Raw genomic sequence first — 19,772 nt, 5'->3', positions numbered from 1 at the left:
AGGTTTTACGTACAATCAAATAATCATCTTGATATTAATAGAATGATATTAAACAGTCTTCGGAAAGTATATAACACTAGTGTTGATGATTTGGGACGTTTAAGTTTTTATTTTTAAAAGAACGTGCAATCCAAAACGCAAAATAGTTGTTCGTTCGTTAGTAACAATGTCATAGCAACACAAAAAAAAAAGATTATTAAAAAATATTAGTTTTGTCAAATAATTCGATTGAGTTCAACTGATTTAAGAATAAAACCAAATAGAAAACCACAATTACTGGACGATTGCTCAGAGAACGGGTAGTTCTCTTGTATGTGATCACGAAACATTTGGCGACCGTGACAGGACACAAGATTGGATTTACGTACGCGAGGCTGACGTGAAGATTTCCGTACGCGTGACGTTATCACTTTTGCGTGTTAGAATTTGTTTGGGTGTGGTTTTCGATAATGGACGAAGAAAGAAAGCGGCGTGCACTTCTTCGCAGCGCTTTTACTCGATCATCCCGAGAAGTAGACACTGTTTTGGCAGCAAGCAACCCTGATCTCGATGATTTGGAAGCTATTTTTAACCTCTTAGCGGAGAAAATGGGAGACCTAAAGGTTAGCGATGCTCAAATTTTAAAATTAATGATTGCGAACGGAGTAGCAGACAAAGATATTGATGACGAACTTGCAAAATGCGACGATTACCAGATTAAATTTTTTAAATTAAAAGTTCGTTGCAATAAAGTATTTTCAAACGCGGTATCGACGGCATCGACATCTGCGCCGATACTCGCAAATCAAAGTTTATCGCATAAATTCAAACTACCTAAGATCGAACTCAAGAAATTCGGCGGGGACATAAGAGAATGGTTAGCTTTCTGGAGCCAATTTAAAAAGGTACACGAGGACGAGGATTTAGCACCGGAAGATAAATTTCAATATTTAATTTCGGCAATGATACCAAACTCGAGGGCCAAAGATTTAATAGACAGTTTTCCCCCGACCGCAGACAATTATGTCAAAGCAATTGAGACATTGGAAGCGCGTTTTGGAAGAAAAGACATGCTCGTGGAAGTCTATGTTAGGGAATTGCTTAAGTTAGTGCTCAATAACGCATTGGGTCGCGGTGGAAAATGCCAGATGGCAACACTGTATGACCGATTAGAAACACAACTAAGAGCCTTGGAAACGCTGGGAATTACTACCGACACTTGTGCGGCCATGTTGTATCCGCTTGTCGAGTCCTGTTTACCAGAGGAATTGTTACGTGTCTGGCAAAGGACACCGGAACCCACAGATAAAGCAAGTAATCCGTCAAAGACTAGGCTCAATCACCTTATGGAGTTTTTGAAGGCCGAGGTTGAAGGAGAAGAGCGGATCGCTTTGGCGGTGGAGGGTTTTGGCGTAAAAACCAAAGGAAAGCCTGCGAAGATGAAGAATGTGGAACCAACACAAGCCACTGCAGCGGGGCTCATCAACAATGGGCTTGCAAGCAAGTGTGTTTTTTGTGAAGGGAATCATGTTACGGACAAATGTTTTAAAGCGCAGAAAATGGATTTAAACGAAAAGAAAAAGATTTTGAATAACAAAAGGGCCTGTTTTCGATGCGCACAATTGGGACATTTGAGTAGAAGATGTCGCGTGAAATTAAGATGCGTTCTTTGTGGAGAGCAACATATTGTTTTGTTGTGTCCCAGCTTAGAAGCAGATAAATCGGCGAGTCAACTTCAAAAGAAGACCGAAGATGTAAACTTGAGTAATTGCACGAATATGCACGTTTTTCTGCAGACACTTGTGGTAAAGATAACCGGGTCCGGCGGAGAGAAGGAAGTTCGGGCTATTATAGATACTGGATTTCAAAGGTCTTATGTCTTGAAATCTGTTGCCACCGAAATAAAGTGTCGGACAAAACGAACAGAAAGGATTGTTCATGCGTTATTTGGAGGAACTCAAACTGAAGAACAAGAACATCGATGCTATGAAATAAGATTGGTGCGTCTTGATGGTGAATTTGCCTGTAGATTTGAAGTTCTAGATCAGCCAACTATATGTTCCGCAATTCCCAATGTTTTTAATGGGGCTTGGACGACGGAATTAAAAAACGCTGGTATTAAATTGAGTGACACAGGCAATTGCCGTGAAGTATCCGTATTGATAGGAGCAGATGTTGTTGGGAAACTACTTACCGGTAAGAAACTGCAATTGAAATGTGGACTCGTAGCGTTGGAGACATTACTCGGGTGGACACTTATGGGAAAAATAAAAACGACAAAAGTTTTAAAAGGGAACGTTTTTGCCACTAGCACGTCGTTATTGACAAAAGATATGCCGATTTCAAAACTTTGGCAGCTGGATGTACTAGGAATTTCGGATCCAGAAGAGAACCGGTCTAAAGTTGAATTAGAAAAGGCAGTTAAAACATTATTTAAGGAGACGACAGTAGTAAATGAAGAAGGACGGTATGAGGTGCAGTTGCCTTGGAAGGAAGGACATCCACCATTACCGAATAATTACAATTTGGCGAAGAAGAGACTTCAATCTGTATACAACAAACTTCAGGCAACTGGGGACGTTGAAAGATACTCTGATGTTTTTGCACAGTGGTTGTCGGAAGGGATTATAGAAAGGATACCTCAAGATGAAATCGACAATACCGCACATTATTTACCGCATCGACCCGTATTCAAAGAGTCCAGTACCACAACTAAGGTGCGTCCGGTATTTGATGCTTCAGCCAAGGAAAAAGGAAGACCATCTCTAAACGATTGCTTGGAAAAAGGTATAAATTTGATTGAGTTGATTCCTGATGTGTTGTTACGCTTTAGAATAGAAAGGGTTGGAGTAACATCGGATATCAGAAAAGCGTTTTTACAAATTAGCCTGAATGTCAGGGATAGAGATTTCCTGAGATTCATATGGAAGACAGACGAAGGAAAAGATTTACTATATCGTCACCGAAGGGTGGTATTTGGGGTGAATTCAAGTCCTTTCCTTCTCGGCGCTACTTTAGAGCAACATATTGAAAAATATTGTGGAGGAGAAGAGGAAAACATTTATTCTGAATCCACTGTAAACCGGTTAAGAAAAGCATTTTATGTAGACAATTGTGTTACTAGCGTACCGGATGAGCAAACAAAAGATCTTTTCGTAAGAGAAGCTACTGCGCTGATGGCCGAAGGTAGGTTTGAGTTGACAGGGTGGGAGTGTAGTAAGATAGAAAGTTTGAAAGATCACATTGTGCCATTATTGGGATTAAATTGGAATACAAGACATGACACTCTAATGCTTTGTTATACACCTAAGACAACGAATGGCGTGATTACGAAGAGAATTGTTCTTTCTTACGCTTAGCGAATATTCGATCCAATTGGAGTAACCAGCCCCACAACTTTGTACCCTAAGCTGATGTCACAGGAAATGTGGAAAAATAAAATTGGATGGGATGAGGAGATAGATGATGAAACGAACAAAATGTTCATGAAATGGGTAAGCGAATTACCATTAATTTTTCGTATAGAGGTTCCCAGGTGGATAAGAATGGGGCCAAACGAGAACTACAGGTCATCGCTACACACATTCTGCGATGCTAGCGGCAGCGCTTATGCTGCGGCTGTCTTTTTGAGAGTTGAAACCTGTGAAGGGGTCAAAACAATCTTGTTACAAGCAAGGTCGAGAGTGGCGCCGATCAAGAAGATGTCCATTCCAAGACTGGAATTGTTAGCGACTACAATTGGTGCTCGACTTGCTATAAGCGTGCAAGAAACCTTAAACGTCGTTGAGGATGTTTATTTCTGGACTGACTCTACCACGGTGCTTGGATGGATAAAACGTCGTGAAGAATGGTCAACTTTCGTGTGGAACAGGGTGAAGGAGATCAGAGAACTCACGAACGTAGAAGCATGGAAACATTTACCGGGTACGATTAACCCAGCGGATTTGCCATCTAGAGGGTGTTCTCCCAAACAATTGTTCGAATCGAAATGGTGGGAGGGCCCTAAGTGGCTAATGAAACCTCCAAATGAATGGCCTGGGATTAAACCGGACGAAGATGAAGAAGAAATTAATGCTGAAAGAAAGAAAAAAACAATTGTGTCGATGATGAATATCAACGATGCAAGTCGTTTCTATCGATTTTTCTCAAGTTATAGGAAAAACGTTCGAATGATTGCTTGGATGTTGCGGTTTGTGTATAACTGTAGATATCCTGATGTGATAAGAGAAAAGTCTCTAACTGTAGAAGAGGAAAATGAGGCAGAAAAGAGGCTGATGTCCATCATTCAGCAAAAATGTTTTCCAGCAAAATATAATCGGCTTTCAACCCTGAATGTTGTTAGGAAAGATGAAGATGGAATTTTGGTGTTGGAAACGAGAATATCTATGAGAGACGATTTACAAACTTTCCGGAGTCCTTACGTTCTTCCAGGAAAGCATCCAGTGACAAGAAGGTTGATTAGAGATTGCCATATCGAAAATTGTCATGTGGGAGTACAAGGCTTAATGAACATTTTACGTGAAAAATATTGGGTGATTGGAGGGCGAAAAGCAATTCGTACTATCGTGAACGATTGTGTTATCTGCAAAAGATACACTGCAAAATGTGCGGAAGAGAAAGCCCCGCCTTTACCCACAAATCGTGTGAAAGATGCTGTTTGTTTTGAGGTTGTTGGAGTGGATTTGACCGGTCCATTGTATCTACGCGATGGAGGAAAAACCTGGATATGTTTGTTCACGTGTGCTATTTATCGAGCGGTTCATTTAGAGTTGGTGGATTCGTTATCGACGGCAACATTCATAAGGGCTTTGAGAAGATTTATTGCTAGAAGGGGTAGACCACATGTGATCTATTCAGACAATGGGACAAATTTTGTCGGAACTGAAAATCTGTTTTCTAAATTAAATTGGGTAGAAGTATCAAATTTCGGCACAGCACAGAAGATTAAATGGTGTTTCAATCCGCCGTCTGCACCATGGTGGGGAGGTTGGTGGGAACGCCTTATAGGACTGCTTAAACAACTGCTAAAGAAACTGCTAGGTAAAGCTAAATTGACACAAGACGAACTGTATACTGTTTTATGTGATTGTGAGTCTGTCGTAAATTCGCGACCATTAACATTTCTTTCCGAGCAAACGGGGGACTTAATTACTCTATCGCCGGTAGTGTCCCTGCGCGATCTGAGAGAAAGTGGTGTACCGGACTTAGATACCGTGGATAGAAACGCGTTAAACAGACGGTATCGATATTTGCAAAAGTTACGTGACGATTTGCGCAAAAGATTTCGGTCGGAATACCTAGGACAATTACGACAAACGCGATTCGTGAAAAATCCGCGAAACGTGAGCTTGAACGAAGTGGTTTTAATTGGAAATGACAATTCGAAACGGCTTGACTGGATCATGGGACGGGTTATTGAACTGATACCTGGTATCGATGGAAAGGTGCGACTAGTGAAACTCCACACTCCATATGGACAAGTTATCCGTCCACTTCAGAGACTCTACCCCTTAGAGTGCACGAGTCAAGATTCAGAAGAGCAACCAGTACCCTTATTGACGTCGGAGCCAGCATCGGTTGAAGAAGATAGTGATAAGTGCGAGAGTGACGCTGTTCGGAAAACGCGATGTGGACGCGAAGTCAAATTACCTATGAGATTTTGTGAGTAAGTGTGAGACAGTGTCGGATAAATACTGTCTCAGGTGGGAGAATGTTGATGATTTGGGACGTTTAAGTTTTTATTTTTAAAAGAACGTGCAATCCAAAACGCAAAATAGTTGTTCGTTCGTTAGTAACAATGTCATAGCAACACAAAAAAAAAGATTATTAAAAAATATTAGTTTTGTCAAATAATTCGATTGAGTTCAACTGATTTAAGAATAAAACCAAATAGAAAACCACAATTACTGGACGATTGCTCAGAGAACGGGTAGTTCTCTTGTATGTGATCACGAAACAACTAGCACTCTGTTTACGTCTTTAAATTAGCATATTTTAGATCAAGACCCTATTTATTTATTTATTAATAATCACATTGTACAACTCATAAAATTAATTCTAAAAGTGTATTTCACGCTTCGCATACATCATCAAGAGAAAGATGTGAATGAAATTAATGTCAGGATAAGGCAAATATATAACAAACAAACGTTGTTTAAACATCAGTAGGTTACCAAATTGTACTACAGCATAGTACTTTACAATAATAGCCAATATACAATATAAGCCTGGGGTTTGCTCTAAAATAATACCGCAACTTGTAGTAAAGGAGATATGCACTACATTGAATGCTACATTCGCTTTTCTGCCCCTCCTTGGACTACGGGTTGCCTACCTATCTTGGTAACACACGCTCTTATAGCAGCTGCTATGGAGGCGCGGTCTAGTGTAGTAAGTCTATGCCATCATATTATAGTTATTTATGAAACAGTGTGTGAAGTTAGTAGCACTTCACGCACAGTTTTATATCTACGTAATATTTATCTACGAACTAAATATTAACAATTATTAATTAATTAATAAATATAATTGTGACCTGGACTACGGAAAGGGGGTTTAGGTGTCAAGAGGTCGAGTTTGACATTTTGAATCATTCTAATAGTGTAAAGTGCGGTCCTTCCTTGGCTTCGCAACTATCTTCGCGGCTGAGTTATTTGCATCGAAAGTTTAATGCAAGGTGCCTTTAACACCTTTTTATGTCTCTTTCTTTTCTGTTTTATGTTCGCATTCTGCTCCTTCAAAACATCTTCATTCATCCTACCGCGGTTATCTTTTGTTTTCTTTTTTTCCAACTTTTTCAGCGGTTCCGGTGCTAGTTCATTTTGTTTGCTGGGATCAGTTACTAAGTTCCGAACGGTCTTGAATAAATACCACTGTCTTTCAAGTGACTTTACGACCGTTTAAGCTTTTCTGGCATTTTTTGCTCATCCACTGGCTTGAACATAAGACTGACCTGCTCAAATTCTTCGCTATTTGCATATTGTTTCAGCTTCACTATGCCATTCTCGCAAATTATAAAGTGGTGATATTTAGTTATACCTTTCAAGCAAGTAAAATATTCTTTTAAATATTATATCCAGTCGTACTAGTTAGTTGTTTAGCCGAAACTAGCTTGTTATGGTCGCTGGGGGACGAATCGATGACACAGCCACTCGCCAGAAATATACCAATTTCTTCTATTAAATTTAGAAATCGTTCCAGTGTTAATCCACGACTTAGCCACCTTACTTCTGTATAATACAGTAAATCTCCATATTCGCTTTCGATGTCATCAAGGAATTGTTTGAATTGCCTGTGATTGAGCCCTCGTGATTTTATGAAATTTACAGTCGAAACTACCACTTTCATGACATTTTGAAATTCAATTTTTTTAGAACAGAGGGCTTCTTGGTGTATAATGCAGTGAAACTGCATGAGATCTTCAGCGTTTATGTTTTTTTCTTGCAGATGCTTTTTCAGCAAAGTAACTAGCCCGGAATTGACACCAATCATCGAAGGAGCACCGTCAGTCGTAACTTCCGATAATTTTGATAAGTCCAAATCAGTTTTTGAACACTCATCCAAAAGTACATTGAGTACATCAACTCCTTTGGTTTGACCTTTCAATGAACACATTCCTAATAACTCTTCTAAGACTTGAAAATCTTGAGTAACACCTTGTATGAATATGAGAAGTTGAGCTGTGGAACTAATATCAGTGGATTCGTCGAGTGCTAATGAAAAAAATTCAATAATCTTAGTTTTTTCAGTTAATTGTTCCGCAATATTACCTGACAAAGACAAAATTCGTCTTTGGATAGTCATACGATTCAGTTGAATTTTCTCAAACTTTTTTGTTGCTTCTGGACACATTTTCTTAGCGGCAATTTCTATGCATTCTTTTACAAAATCCCCATCATTGAAGGGGAGACTTCGCTTTGCTATCATTCGATAAATTTCATAACTAACTTCTGTAGCTGTTTCTGAATCTTGAATGGGTTTTATAAACATAGTTTGCTGACCAATAAGCTCCCGTTTTAAAGACAACATTTTTTGCTTTCTTAATTCGCCTGTAAACTTGGTAAAAGTAGGATGCTGCGTTTCATAGTGCCTTTTTACATTATATTCCTTTGCAATCGCAACAGAATTCTTGCAAATTAAACAAACGACTTTGTTATGCGACCATACGAAAAAGTATTTCTCAGTCAAAATTTCTTGAAACTGCCGATTTTCATCTTTAACCTTACGTTTTTTACTAGGTCCTGGCTTGTCCATGTTGTGTTCTAATCCTGGCTAGGATTAACACAGCACCTAAAAACAATTACAGTACCTACTTAAATTACCCATCCTTTTTTAAATTACCAAAAATAATTGATTAAATAGGTAGGGAAACACTTATTAATAACAGAGTTTTACTTACGATTTCACAACACAATTATACATGGCACTTGGCGGGTTAACACTGCAACAGGTAATCTACGTTGAATGTGGATCAAAATATATGACACCATAGTCGAGTTAAAATCTACACTAGAACTATTGCCTTCTAAAAACACTATTAATCTGCACTTATTCTCAATCACTTGTAACTTCGCTTTGTATTTTCGCGCTTATTTCTTTCTGTTGACACTTCACTCAAATTTAAACCGAACTGTCGGTGGCTGCGGTTAGCGTGGCTTTTATACCGCGCGTATAGAGTCGAAAACTGTCTGGAGAAATCTCGAAACCGACTCTGGAAGCTTCGTGTATCTACGCGAGCAATCGGGAATTCGGGACTATTGCTATCGACTTAAGTCGATGTTACTTGACTTAGTATTTTTGGGCGCTTGAGGCGGCGCGGCCGCGGCGTCGTTTCATTCATGAACTGGCGCGGTATTTAAATGATTTTCATAAGTTTTATGGACGTCGCTCACAATATCAAAAGAAACAAAGTACTTTAATATTTATTATTTTTCGAATGTACGAGAATATTATTTTTGCTGTCGGCGGGCCACCAGTATTCGACCGGCGGGCCGCGGTCTGTGCATCTCTGATCTATGAGATAATTGTACTGGATTTTTCTTTTTTTCATTGACGATACCAAATACAGCACATTTTCTCAGCGCCTTGAAGTACTGGGTAATGCACTGTTTGGGCAAAGTCGAATGATAGTACGTGAGTTGGATCTACAGTGGCTCACCATGTTGGATACATCCATGTTGGATCGTTGATTCTTAGCTTTTTCAATGTGATCGCGGCAACTGCTTTTTGATTACATAATATCGCAGAGATCATCCGCAGGTTTCATGACCGTTACGTACGGTATGTACTTTATCCAAATTCTACTAAAAGATTTGTAGCGTAATTTACGTTCGTATGAATTGAGCCAAACAAACAATCACTATCGAATTGTGATGGTGTTCATCGCAGCTTAGTTTTATCAAATTCCTAATTCTTTCATGTAACGGGTTTACCTTTTCTTCACATGGACCTCCACCAGTACCCATCACATCAGTGTGGTATTTGGCAACGGCTTGATAAGCCTCTTTTTTTAATGTTTCGTATTTACTGCGAAGCTGTTCCCATGTACGGTTTGTCGTGCCGTTGAATTACAAGTTTGACAAATCTTTTGCCATGCCGACCGCTTTCTAAAATACAAGATATATGATAAATAATTACCATACTTACCTTCTCTTTCCAAGTGACCGCATCAGTTTGTTTTATTTTCTATAATATTAGCTAGATTTTCTACTATTTCAATTAATCGCCAACACTCCTCTTGTGTATAATTAGTAGCACGTTTATATTTTTTCTTCCATAATAACAAACTAACCAAACTTTTTCACTACAGACAAGGTTTGTGAATGTTGTTATATAAAAACCTTGGTAACCATACAAATCTGGCGGATAACCGTCTTATCGGCACCTCTGAGTATCCGATAAGTTATCCTGTCGATAATCAGTACAAACTAACTTATCGGCCAGACAACGCTATCGGGAAGTTGATGCATCTGGTCCCATTCCGTGTTTACCTACAACTTCTGTAGTAAAAGTTTTTCTGTACAATGCTTCGGATACCGTTTTTTTTCAACACTCTTCTATTTTTAACATTTTAGAAAAATTCTCCACATTGATGCATCTAGGAACAAAAATGTTACAGACCATTGCGTTAAGGGTACAATTTGCTACAAATTTTGTAGTAAAAGTTTTTCTGTATTATGCTCCGGATACCGTTTTTTTTCAACACTCTTCTAATTTTCACATTTTTGAAAAATTCTCGCCATTGATGCATCTGGGAGCAAAAATATTACAGCCCATTGCGTTAAGGGTACAATTTGCTACAACTTCTGTAGTAAAAGTTTTTCTGTACAATGCTTCGGATACCGTTTTTTTTTCAACACTCTTCTATTTTTAACATTTTAGAAAAATTCTCCACATTGATGCATTTAGGAGCAAAAATGTTACAGACCATTGCGTTAAGGGTACAGTTTGCTACAACTTTTGTAGTAAAAGTTTTTCTGTATTATGCTCCGGATACCGTTTTTTTTCAACACTCTTCTAATTTTCACATTTTTGAAAAATTCTCGATATTGATGCATCTGGGAGCAAAAATGTTAGAGACCATTGCGTTAAGGGTACAATTTGCTACAACTTCTGTAGTAAAAGTTTTTCTGTACAATGCTTCGGATACCGTTTTTTTTTTCAACACTCTTCTATTTTTAACATTTTTGTTGCTACTTATGGATGGTTTGAAAAGTTTATGAAGAGATTAAATTTACATAACATTAATAATAATAATAATAATATCTTTATTTCCATAGGCTATACAGCATCAGAAATTGTTGTTACTTTCGTCATATCACAGCTAACATGCATAGCGAAAATAGAAAAAACAAACACAAAAGGAAACAAAATAAATTGCTGCAATTCTCTGTCATCGTCGTGGTCCCATTCAGTGTTTAGTAAATATTCCCCCACTGAGTAAAAGCATTTGGATGTAAGGAAAATTTTCAATTTATACTTGAAACGGTTGAAATCAAACCTCTTAAATGTTATCGGCAAATGATTGTATAAGCGAATCATCATATGTTGAGGGCTATTTTGGGTGAGAGACAGTCGGCATTTGGGTATGTACAGATTTCCAGCCTGCCTAGTGGGGTATTGAGTATTTATATCACCACTCCTAGCAAACTCCGTAAGGAGTTTCTTTACATATAAGAGTGATTGCAGAATATAAACACAAGGCATGGTTAATAAGCGATTCTTTCCAAATGATTCCTTACATGATTCATTATAAGACAAATCAAACATCGACCTAATGACTTTCTTCTGGGCATTGTGAAGTCGAAGAATTGCCCCAACACACAATGCCATAATTTAGATGGGAATAAACCAAACCGTAATAAATAGTTTTGACAATTTCGGTATCAAGTACAAAATGAAAAGCAACGGCCCCAATATGCTCCCCCGAGGGACTCCATATTGCACTGGGAGGAGAGACGAGTAGACAGAGGATTCTTTGACCACTTTACCAGCTGCTGCCTGCCAGACAGATAACTTTGAATCCACGCTAAGGCTGGGCCTCGATTACCATATTTACTCAATTTTTTAAGAGTAGTTGGTGATGTAGAGTATCAAACGCTCTAGACAAGTCAAAGAATAGGCCACAACAGACAGACCGGGTATCCAGACCCTCCACCACAGATGCATAAAAATCCAAAACAGCATCCTGAGTTGACTTATCAGTCCTAAAGCCAAACTGATGATTATTAATTATATTACAAAGTGTAAAGGCTACTGCACATTAAAGTGCAAAGGCTACTGTAGACACTGAAAGTGCAGCTAAATTTGTTGACTACACCTGATCACATTTTTTAAGATTGATGACGCCGGTTTGTTTTGGAAGAAAATGACTTTGTTTAGAACAAAGTTTTCTAAACAAAGTCCCTGAGGATGCCTTTAAGGCGAAACTTGTCAGACAAAAATAGATCAAAATAAACTAGTGGGAGTACAAGAAAAATATTTTACTTGAACCTTATTGTTTTATTTTACTTAATTCTAGTCATTACTACCTGCCAATAACAAATCGTTCACATAAAGCAAAATAAATATTTTACAATTTTCTGTTATTTTAGTATAAATACAATATTCATACTCTGATCGTACCCCACCTGGCGTACCCAACCTTATAAGTTGTTACATTTCCCTTTTCATCTTTCTTTTGTTTAAAAACCCATTTACATTAAATGGCTTTACCTTTTATTTCTCTTTTACACTCTGTGATCCAAGTTTCATTTTCTTCCAATGCTCTAATTTCAGCTTCCATTGCTTCTTTCCACTTTTCTCAGTCTCTACTTGCTATTGCGTGATCATAACTTCAATATCTTGGTCGTTGCTATCATCACTTTTATTTCCATCATTTTCTGATGAGTTACCGTTGAATCTTCTTCTATGATTTCATTAAGTTTCTCATCGTTTTCTGGTAAGAATATTACGTCTCTGAGTACTTCTATTCTGTTGTTATGAGGTATATAGATTATGTATCCTTTTACATCTTCTCCATATGCAACAAATATTTCTTGTTTACCATTAGGATCCCACTTAAGCTTATTTCTTTAAGAATATGTACGCCAAAAGTTCACATTACAGCCAAAAGGTTTAAAGTGTTGTATCTTTGCTGCTTTGTTGTGCCATAGCTCATACGGGCTTTTCAATTTTTGGTAGCTAAGACCTGTTCGGTTTAATATGTAAGTAACGTTATTTACCGTTTCAGTCCAGAAGGATTTGTCCATCTTTTTGCTGTGAAACAAGGTTCTCGCTGCCTCAACTACGGTCCTAATTTCCCTTTCTATCCTTCCATTTTGCTGAGGTGTGTAAGTAACAAATCTCTGATGTCTAATACTCTAAACTGTCTCTAATGTTTTTATTTATAAACTCTAATCCTTTATCTGTCCTCAAAACTTTCTTTTTATGACCTGTTTCTCGCTCAAATAGGTTTATACATTTTTCAATGCATACTTCTGATTTCCGTTTAATAAAGTACACGTACCTGTATGAGGAATAATTGTCCTTCAGGAGAAGAAAGTAGAGAGCGCCATCCAGGGATGGATTTTCCATGGGACCACGAACATCCGCGTGTACCAATTCTAGTGGTAATGTAGTTCTTGATTCACTATTTTTAAAAGGTAACTTATGCTGTTTTCCAACCAGGCAGTCTTCACATACAAAATCTTTTTCAGTATTCACAAATTCTATTTTATTCTTTCTCAAAAATTCTCTAACATTCCAAATATTCTCATGAGCCATTTTTCAATGCCATTTATTTTCTCTTATAGCTACCACTTTTATCCATAAATTGGCATCTCGTATCATCTGAAGTCATAAAGTATCCCTTGTCAAGGGCACATCCAGCGGAAGAAAGGTTAAATTTTAATTCTGGAATATAGAGCACATTTGAGAGAGTTGTTTCAATCATTTTCTTACCATTGTAGGCCCATAACTTAATCTTTCCTATTCCTTTAACCTCTAGCTTTTCACCATTTGCTAACTGGATCATTTTCCTTATTTTTAATTTAGTCATGTCTTTAAAAAGGTTTCTGTCCCATAACATGTGTTCACTTGCTCCTCGAGACACCACTCCTTGCTTTTCATTTCATTCTATCTGTATGAAGGCATTTGTCACATCTTTCTCTGAGTCTAATTTTGATGAATTACCTTCACGTCCTTTATTTTTAAACCACCAACTCTGTACTGAATGGCCAGTTCTATTGCATGCTTCACAGAACTTTTGACCTGTTTATAGATTTTTTGATTCTACATTTTTATTTTTTTTTCTGTAAAAGTAGTAATGTTTTCAACGACAGTCGTGAAGTGAGTTCTTACAAATTTTGTTTCTCCACTGGCACAGATTCTCAAGCGGATCTACAGTCTTTGAATTCCTCAGGAAGTGACATAAGAATTTTGGTCATTATCATTTTTTCTGCAAGTTCTTCACCAGCGGTTTTTAATTTTGTTTTTATATCTTCTATTTTTGATATAAAGGTACTCACCGTGCTGTCGAATTCGAGTATGAAAAATCGTTGCTGTAGGAGATGTACGCTAACAGTAGATTCCTTATCATACACGGCTTTTAATATTGTCCAGATTTTCTTTGCTGTGTTGCATGGTAAAATATGTGTCAATGGATGTTCTTCCATTCTTGTAATAATTATTTTCTGAGCTTTGGCACCTTTACACAAGCGCAACTGGAACTTAAAGAACTCTGGACAGCTATTTCCACGTAAAATCTCTACATCAACGTCCAATGAATCATCTACACCATCAACCATCGTTATTCCTATTGAAATCGAATACACATCGATACCAAGAAAATGTTGAATTTTAGATTAGACTTAAGATTTATTTTTATTGTGCATATATTTAGATCTTGTTTTAAAGTTAGTACCCACATACGGATAACCGCACATATTTTTCGTCCGCATTAAGCTCGTCAATCGAGGTGCCTGCATTTCTGATTATGTCGGCGTCGTGCCAACAATATGTCGTGCATATTGTTGGCACAACATATACAAAAATTTTCAATTCTATTTTCAAAAATAAAATAAATTTTGACAATGTAGGGAAATAGGTGTAGCAGTTGGCAACACCGTAACACTTGAAAATAGAAATTTGAATTGATAATTAGAAACTGTCAAAACACAAAACACACACCTGAAAAAAATGTTTCATGTACACCTCCCAAAATAAGAGAAATTGCTCAGAGTTCAATCTCCTCATCATTGTGGACCTTGTATTCGATGCTACGTACGTGTTTAAACATCCACAGACAAACATTGTCACATTGACAACTAGAAAAATTAATGACGCAATGTCACCAACTTGAACTGGCTCCATGAAATGTTACTAAAATTTCACTACAGCGTCGGATGCTGTAAGGAGTCTCATTACAGCACTCGTTTGAGTACTGTTATAGCTTTCATTACCGTCGCGAATTACAAAAAACAATTTTACAGGTATTTGTTATATTTTGCGTAATGAGTGGTGACGTAAATTTGCAATGTTTTCCGGTATAAACTATGAATTTCCATAACTATCCAGTTGTTGATTCGGAAAGTTCATATGTGTTTAGCCCAAATTGGGCAGATTTCAGTGGAATAAATTGTTTGAAGGGCAATCTTGTAATAACCTTTATTTAACTTAACAATTAGTCATACCATACACCTTCCCCGCTAAATTAAAAAAAAAAATGTGCTTATACAATAATTTTACCCGACTTCTATCGAACAAAGGGGTAATTCTAAATATAAAGTCAAAAATTTGTAAAAAGTGTAGTTACTGGAAAGATAAAGATACTGCGGAATTTCAAGATTGGGTCGAAGATCATAAAGAAATATGTGATATAAACCATGTCGGATCTTCAGGAAAAAGGGAAGTGGACTCCGTCGTAGAGATGTTTCAACGATCCGGAGAAAAACATAATTTGAAGTGCTGTTTTTGCATAGGAGACGGAGACAGTCAAACCTTCAAAGGTATTATGGATGCTCAGCCCTATGACAGTGTAATAGTAACCAAAAAAGAATGCGAAGATCTTTTGACAAGATGTTTAGGGGGATATACGCAAAACAGCAATGAATGTTACAACGCCGCGTTATGGTCTATCGCACCAAAAACTATTCATAGTGGCAGGAAAGTGGTTGACATTGCGTCCGATATAGCTGCTTGCTTTAATGTTGGTCTTAAGCCGTGTGTCCACTACTAAGTTTTCTTGCGGAAGTTGCTTCCAGAAGTGACTTCCAGAAGTTTTTGTCGTGTAAACACGTATTAGAAGTCGACTCCAGAAGTCACGGCTTGCAGAAGTTACTTGCAGCAATTATGTGGAAACACGTGTTTGTTGCTTGCTGGAAGTAACTTGAACGACTTGCTGTGAACTACAAGTGTTTTGAAGACTTGCAGAAGAAGTCGGGTATACGTGAGTAAACGGTTTGTGGTATTCTCTTCTGTTTTCAGTTTTGTTTTGTGTTTTTTTTTTTGAGTTCTTTTCAAAATTTATAAAAATGTACAAAAATTAATTCGTTTGGAGTAGTGAAAAAACACATTTGGTAATTGAAAAACAAGAAAGTTATCCTGAATTATGGGACACGTCCTCAAAAGACTATAAGAATAAAATTAAAAAACAAAATGCTTTAAAGGCAATAGCCAATGATATAGACGCACCCGAAGAAGAGGTCAAAAGGAAATTGCACAACCTCCGAACGCAGTTTGGTCAAGAAGTAAACAAAGAAAAGAAAAAAAAGTGGCCAAAGTGCTGATGATGTATATGTTAGCAAGTGGGAGTTTTATAATGACATGAAATACATGACGTCATCTCATGTACCCAAAGAAACTGAGGATAATTTGGTAAGAATAAGAAAATACACATATATAATCATTTTAATTTTTATTTCATTATATATTCCATTATATTACATATTCACTTGTACATACTTATTATATATGCCTATATTGCCACTCCACTGCTCCTTCTGGTGAAATAAAGTATTCAGCAAATTCGTTACGAACATTTTTCGGTTCTTGTGCTTGACTGCGTGAATTATGTAGTTCAAGTGGTAACATGTTTCTTTCTGGTATCCCTTCTGTACGGCACTCTCCTTGATTATCGGATACAGGAGAATTAAATGTCATAGACGACGCATATTGAGAATTGCGATTTAACAGACAGTTATGCAGAGCGCAAATGGCCTTAACAATTTTTCTTGTTTTTTGTGGACTTAAAAGAATGGGCGTACGTAAAATTCGAAAACGAGCTGCAATTTGTCCAAAAAAATGTTCAACCACATTTCTGGCCCTAGAAAGCCGATAATTGAAAACACGATTTTGCACTGGCTGGCTCTTGAAAGGGAATGGCTTCATAATATACTTCTTAAGAGCAAATGGGTCATCTGCAACAATAACGTATGGAATTGGAATTGTTCTACCAGGAAGTGATCGTGGAGATGGCAAATGCAATGTATTTTGTTGAAGGCATTTCGATAATTCACAATTGTTATATACTCCCCCGTCCGAAATTCTACCATTACACCCCACATCAAAGTAAATTATCTCATAATTAGGTCCAATCAACGCCAACAGTACAATGCTATGTGTGCCTTTATAATTGAAGTAAACACTGCCTTCTTTCTTTGGTGCTTGTATCACCACATGTTTCCCGTCCATAGCAGCTAGGCAATTAGGAAAATTCCATTTGTTGTGAAATCCGTTGGAATACTGAAGCCAATCTTCTTCCGTTGATGGAACCTAAAAAAAAGCAGTTTAATTCCTAATAAATTCTTTTTTGTTCTTAATTTGTTTTTAGGAGCTTTCAATTACAAATGCTTTTGTGTTCTTTATTTCTTTAAGGATCTTTCAATTACATTAGACAACGATGAAAACATCACCGATCAGTCCGAAAAAGTCCAATTAGTACCACGGAAACGACAAAAAAAAAACAATTCAGAAAAAGACGAACATGACGTCGTATTGGAAAATGCTCTGCAAATAATGCAAAAACCGTCTGATGAATACCAAATATTTGACTTTATCGCCTCAGAACTTCGAGGTTTGAGAAAATCTGGAAGCAAGCGTAAACTTAAAAGATTAATTCAGCAGGCTATTCTAAAAGTGACGGACGAAGACGATGAAGACAACTCGGACACGCAACTACTTAGTTCAGGTACAACTGGGCTTGAAAGCTCCAGTCAATCATCAATTATGCTGCCTTGCAATACATCTACCCAATTTTTTATATGTTCGGACAACGCACAAGGTATTTTTGGAAAATGTTTTATATAAATTACATATTTTAATATTTACCTTCAAATATTTTGATTTCAGACATTGGTACAGAGCCTCGCAACATTCCAACACAATCCTTGCAATCGTACATACAGGGATTCGAAACAAATACATAAGCGAATGAAAGGAATCGCCTACAAAATAAATATACTCATAATTTACATTTAATTTGAAATACTTATGAAAATAAAATGAATCAAAAATATTTTTCTTGTTTTTTATGAATAAAATGATTTAAAAAATATTTTTCTTGTTTTTTTTCTTACCTGTTGCCAAAAATCGAAGAGTAACTAAAAGCCGGTCTTTGGGAGGTATAGCCAATCTCATTTTAGTATCCTGCTTTTGAATACTTGTTTGAATTAAAGATAAAATGTATTCAAAATCATCATTAGACATTCTCAGGAAATTTATCAGCTGCATGGAGTCTTCGGTCCGCAATTCTTCAAGTAATGTATTTTGGAAACTTAAACCTATGCGCCGCAGCACCCAATTTCTCACCCAAACATTTCTTTTTGTTTTTTTTTTAATTTGTTTCTTTTTAATTAAATATGCTGCGATGGCAGCTGCCAATCTTATTTTGCCACAAGACATTTTTATACTGTCATTCGTAAGAAAAGCAAACTACTGCAAGCTGTACTCACATTATGTGGAAACACGTCTGCAATTTCTTGCAGCAAGTTCGTCGTGATAATTTCTACAAACTACTTCTGGAAGCAGACTTCCGCAAGTTTCGGTTTGAGTGGAAACACTTCAGCAAATACTTGCAGAAGTTCTTCCGCAAGTGACTTGCTAGTGGACACACGGCTTTACAAGCATTATGGAAATAATGCAAGCACTGAAATTAACAATTGGAAGATCGTGCTTCGACTTTTGTCATGAAACGGATTTAAATCGCATTGCTCGCGCTGAACGCTCCATGACTGCTGAGGCTAAAGAAGCTCGTAGAAGCCTACTGTCAGACAGAAAAGCTGCAGAAGATGAAAATAAGCTTCACTAAGGACAGCTGTATGGTGCAGGAATCGCTGATTAGATGTATCTAGAAAAAATATACAATTTTTTACATTCGAAAACTTTAAACGCGTTTTTCTGGAAACTACATTTTTCAAATCTGTGCACACGATAACTTCCACATTTTTCAACGGATTTTCAAGATTTTTTTTTCAAAATTTTCATACCGTTTTTCGATATGTCTCAGATTGTTTGTTTTACAAGCATTTTTATGTACGTTTTTCATCGATTAATACGACATTACTTGTAAAATCGTCACCATTTCGTCAAAAATGAATATTTTTTAAAAATCCTACGTAGTTCCCTAGTTTTTGAGTTTACTAAAGTAATCGTATTCAAGTTTTAATTATTCCGCTTACGCGTTAGGAGAAATCTTGCGCAGTTTGACCCTGCACGATTTGCAAGCCTAACATTACCGTCATCTAGCGGGTGTAATTTTAATAACTGTTAATAAATAAAATATGTATTTAAAACTAGAAAAGTGGCTTATTCACACCCTGCAACCCGTTTTTAGAAAACTTCTTTTGTCTGATTGCAAAAAAATTTTAAAAATATCTATTATTTTCGGGTCTTCAAGGTGGCATACCCCCTTAAACTAAATAAGATGGCAAATTTTTTCTTTTTGGTTTCGATTTTTAAACGGCGTAGTAATGCATAATTACAAAATTATACAGGACTTTTAACTCAAAATTCACAACGCTGTGAAGTTAACGCATAACTTTTGAAATAATAAGATTTAAATAAGATTTCTTTTCTTGTGGCGCCATCTAGTAGAGAACTGATGAACTTTTAAAATCAACTTGACTACACTAAATCCCTAGATTTGCTAACAACAATGGTCAAAACTCAAACTTCGGTGAATTCGTCATAAATACAATTTATTTATATTGTACCTTTCAGTATATGTATTATAATCCATATACGAAGGGAAACCGTTCACCCAAATTTATAATTAAAGTTTCAATTTGGAGAAATATCACTTTTAAGTTTGTCACTAA

The 19,772-nt window shown here is 36.9% G+C and overlaps 4 protein-coding genes across 4 annotated transcripts; 2 read left to right on the top strand and 2 right to left on the bottom strand.

Moving 5' to 3' along the window:
* The first annotated feature begins 449 nt into the window (after nt 1-449).
* On the top strand, nt 450-3,338 carry LOC139430178 (uncharacterized). The gene has a single exon (XM_071196840.1). The coding sequence runs from the start codon at nt 450-452 to the stop codon at nt 3,336-3,338; it is 2,889 nt and encodes a 962-aa protein (XP_071052941.1).
* Nucleotides 3,339-3,404: 66 nt separating this feature from the next.
* LOC139430177 (uncharacterized) lies at nt 3,405-5,648 on the top strand. The gene has a single exon (XM_071196839.1). The coding sequence runs from the start codon at nt 3,405-3,407 to the stop codon at nt 5,646-5,648; it is 2,244 nt and encodes a 747-aa protein (XP_071052940.1).
* A 1,393-nt stretch (nt 5,649-7,041) lies between these two features.
* LOC139430176 (general transcription factor II-I repeat domain-containing protein 2-like) lies at nt 7,042-8,232 on the bottom strand. Its single transcript, XM_071196838.1, has one exon. It carries the CDS (start codon nt 8,230-8,232, stop codon nt 7,042-7,044), a length of 1,191 nt encoding a protein of 396 aa, XP_071052939.1.
* Nucleotides 8,233-16,008: 7,776 nt separating this feature from the next.
* LOC111416171 (putative nuclease HARBI1) lies at nt 16,009-18,925 on the bottom strand. The gene is made up of 3 exons (XM_071196954.1): nt 18,033-18,925; nt 17,785-17,900; nt 16,009-17,229 (listed from the first exon to the last, which is right to left on the bottom strand). Exons 1-3 carry the CDS (start codon nt 18,355-18,357, stop codon nt 16,423-16,425), a joined length of 1,248 nt encoding a protein of 415 aa, XP_071053055.1. The 5' UTR covers nt 18,358-18,925; the 3' UTR covers nt 16,009-16,422.
* Between the last annotated feature and the right edge of the window lie 847 nt (nt 18,926-19,772).

This window comes from Onthophagus taurus, chromosome 6, assembly GCF_036711975.1.
Source record: "Onthophagus taurus isolate NC chromosome 6, IU_Otau_3.0, whole genome shotgun sequence".
NCBI lineage: Eukaryota > Metazoa > Arthropoda > Insecta > Coleoptera > Scarabaeidae > Onthophagus > Onthophagus taurus.
This window is presented reverse-complemented; position numbering and strand designations above follow the sequence as displayed.

What these genes read in the sequence shown, in the direction of transcription:
- LOC139430178 (XM_071196840.1), top strand. Translation starts at nt 450, where the DNA reads ATGGACGAAGAAAGAAAGCGGCGTGCACTTCTTCGCAGCGCTTTTACT.
- LOC139430177 (XM_071196839.1), top strand. Translation starts at nt 3,405, where the DNA reads ATGTGGAAAAATAAAATTGGATGGGATGAGGAGATAGATGATGAAACG.
- LOC139430176 (XM_071196838.1), bottom strand. Translation starts at nt 8,232, where the DNA reads ATGGACAAGCCAGGACCTAGTAAAAAACGTAAGGTTAAAGATGAAAAT.
- LOC111416171 (XM_071196954.1), bottom strand. Translation starts at nt 18,357, where the DNA reads ATGTCTTGTGGCAAAATAAGATTGGCAGCTGCCATCGCAGCATATTTA. An exon ending in TCTTCGATTTTTGGCAACAG is followed by an intron (nt 17,901 to 18,032) that starts GTAAGAAAAAAA and finishes TTTATTTTGTAG; the next exon opens with GCGATTCCTTTCATTCGCTT. An exon ending in TGAAATCAAAATATTTGAAG is followed by an intron (nt 17,230 to 17,784) that starts GTAAATATTAAA and finishes GCTTTTTTTTAG; the next exon opens with GTTCCATCAACGGAAGAAGA.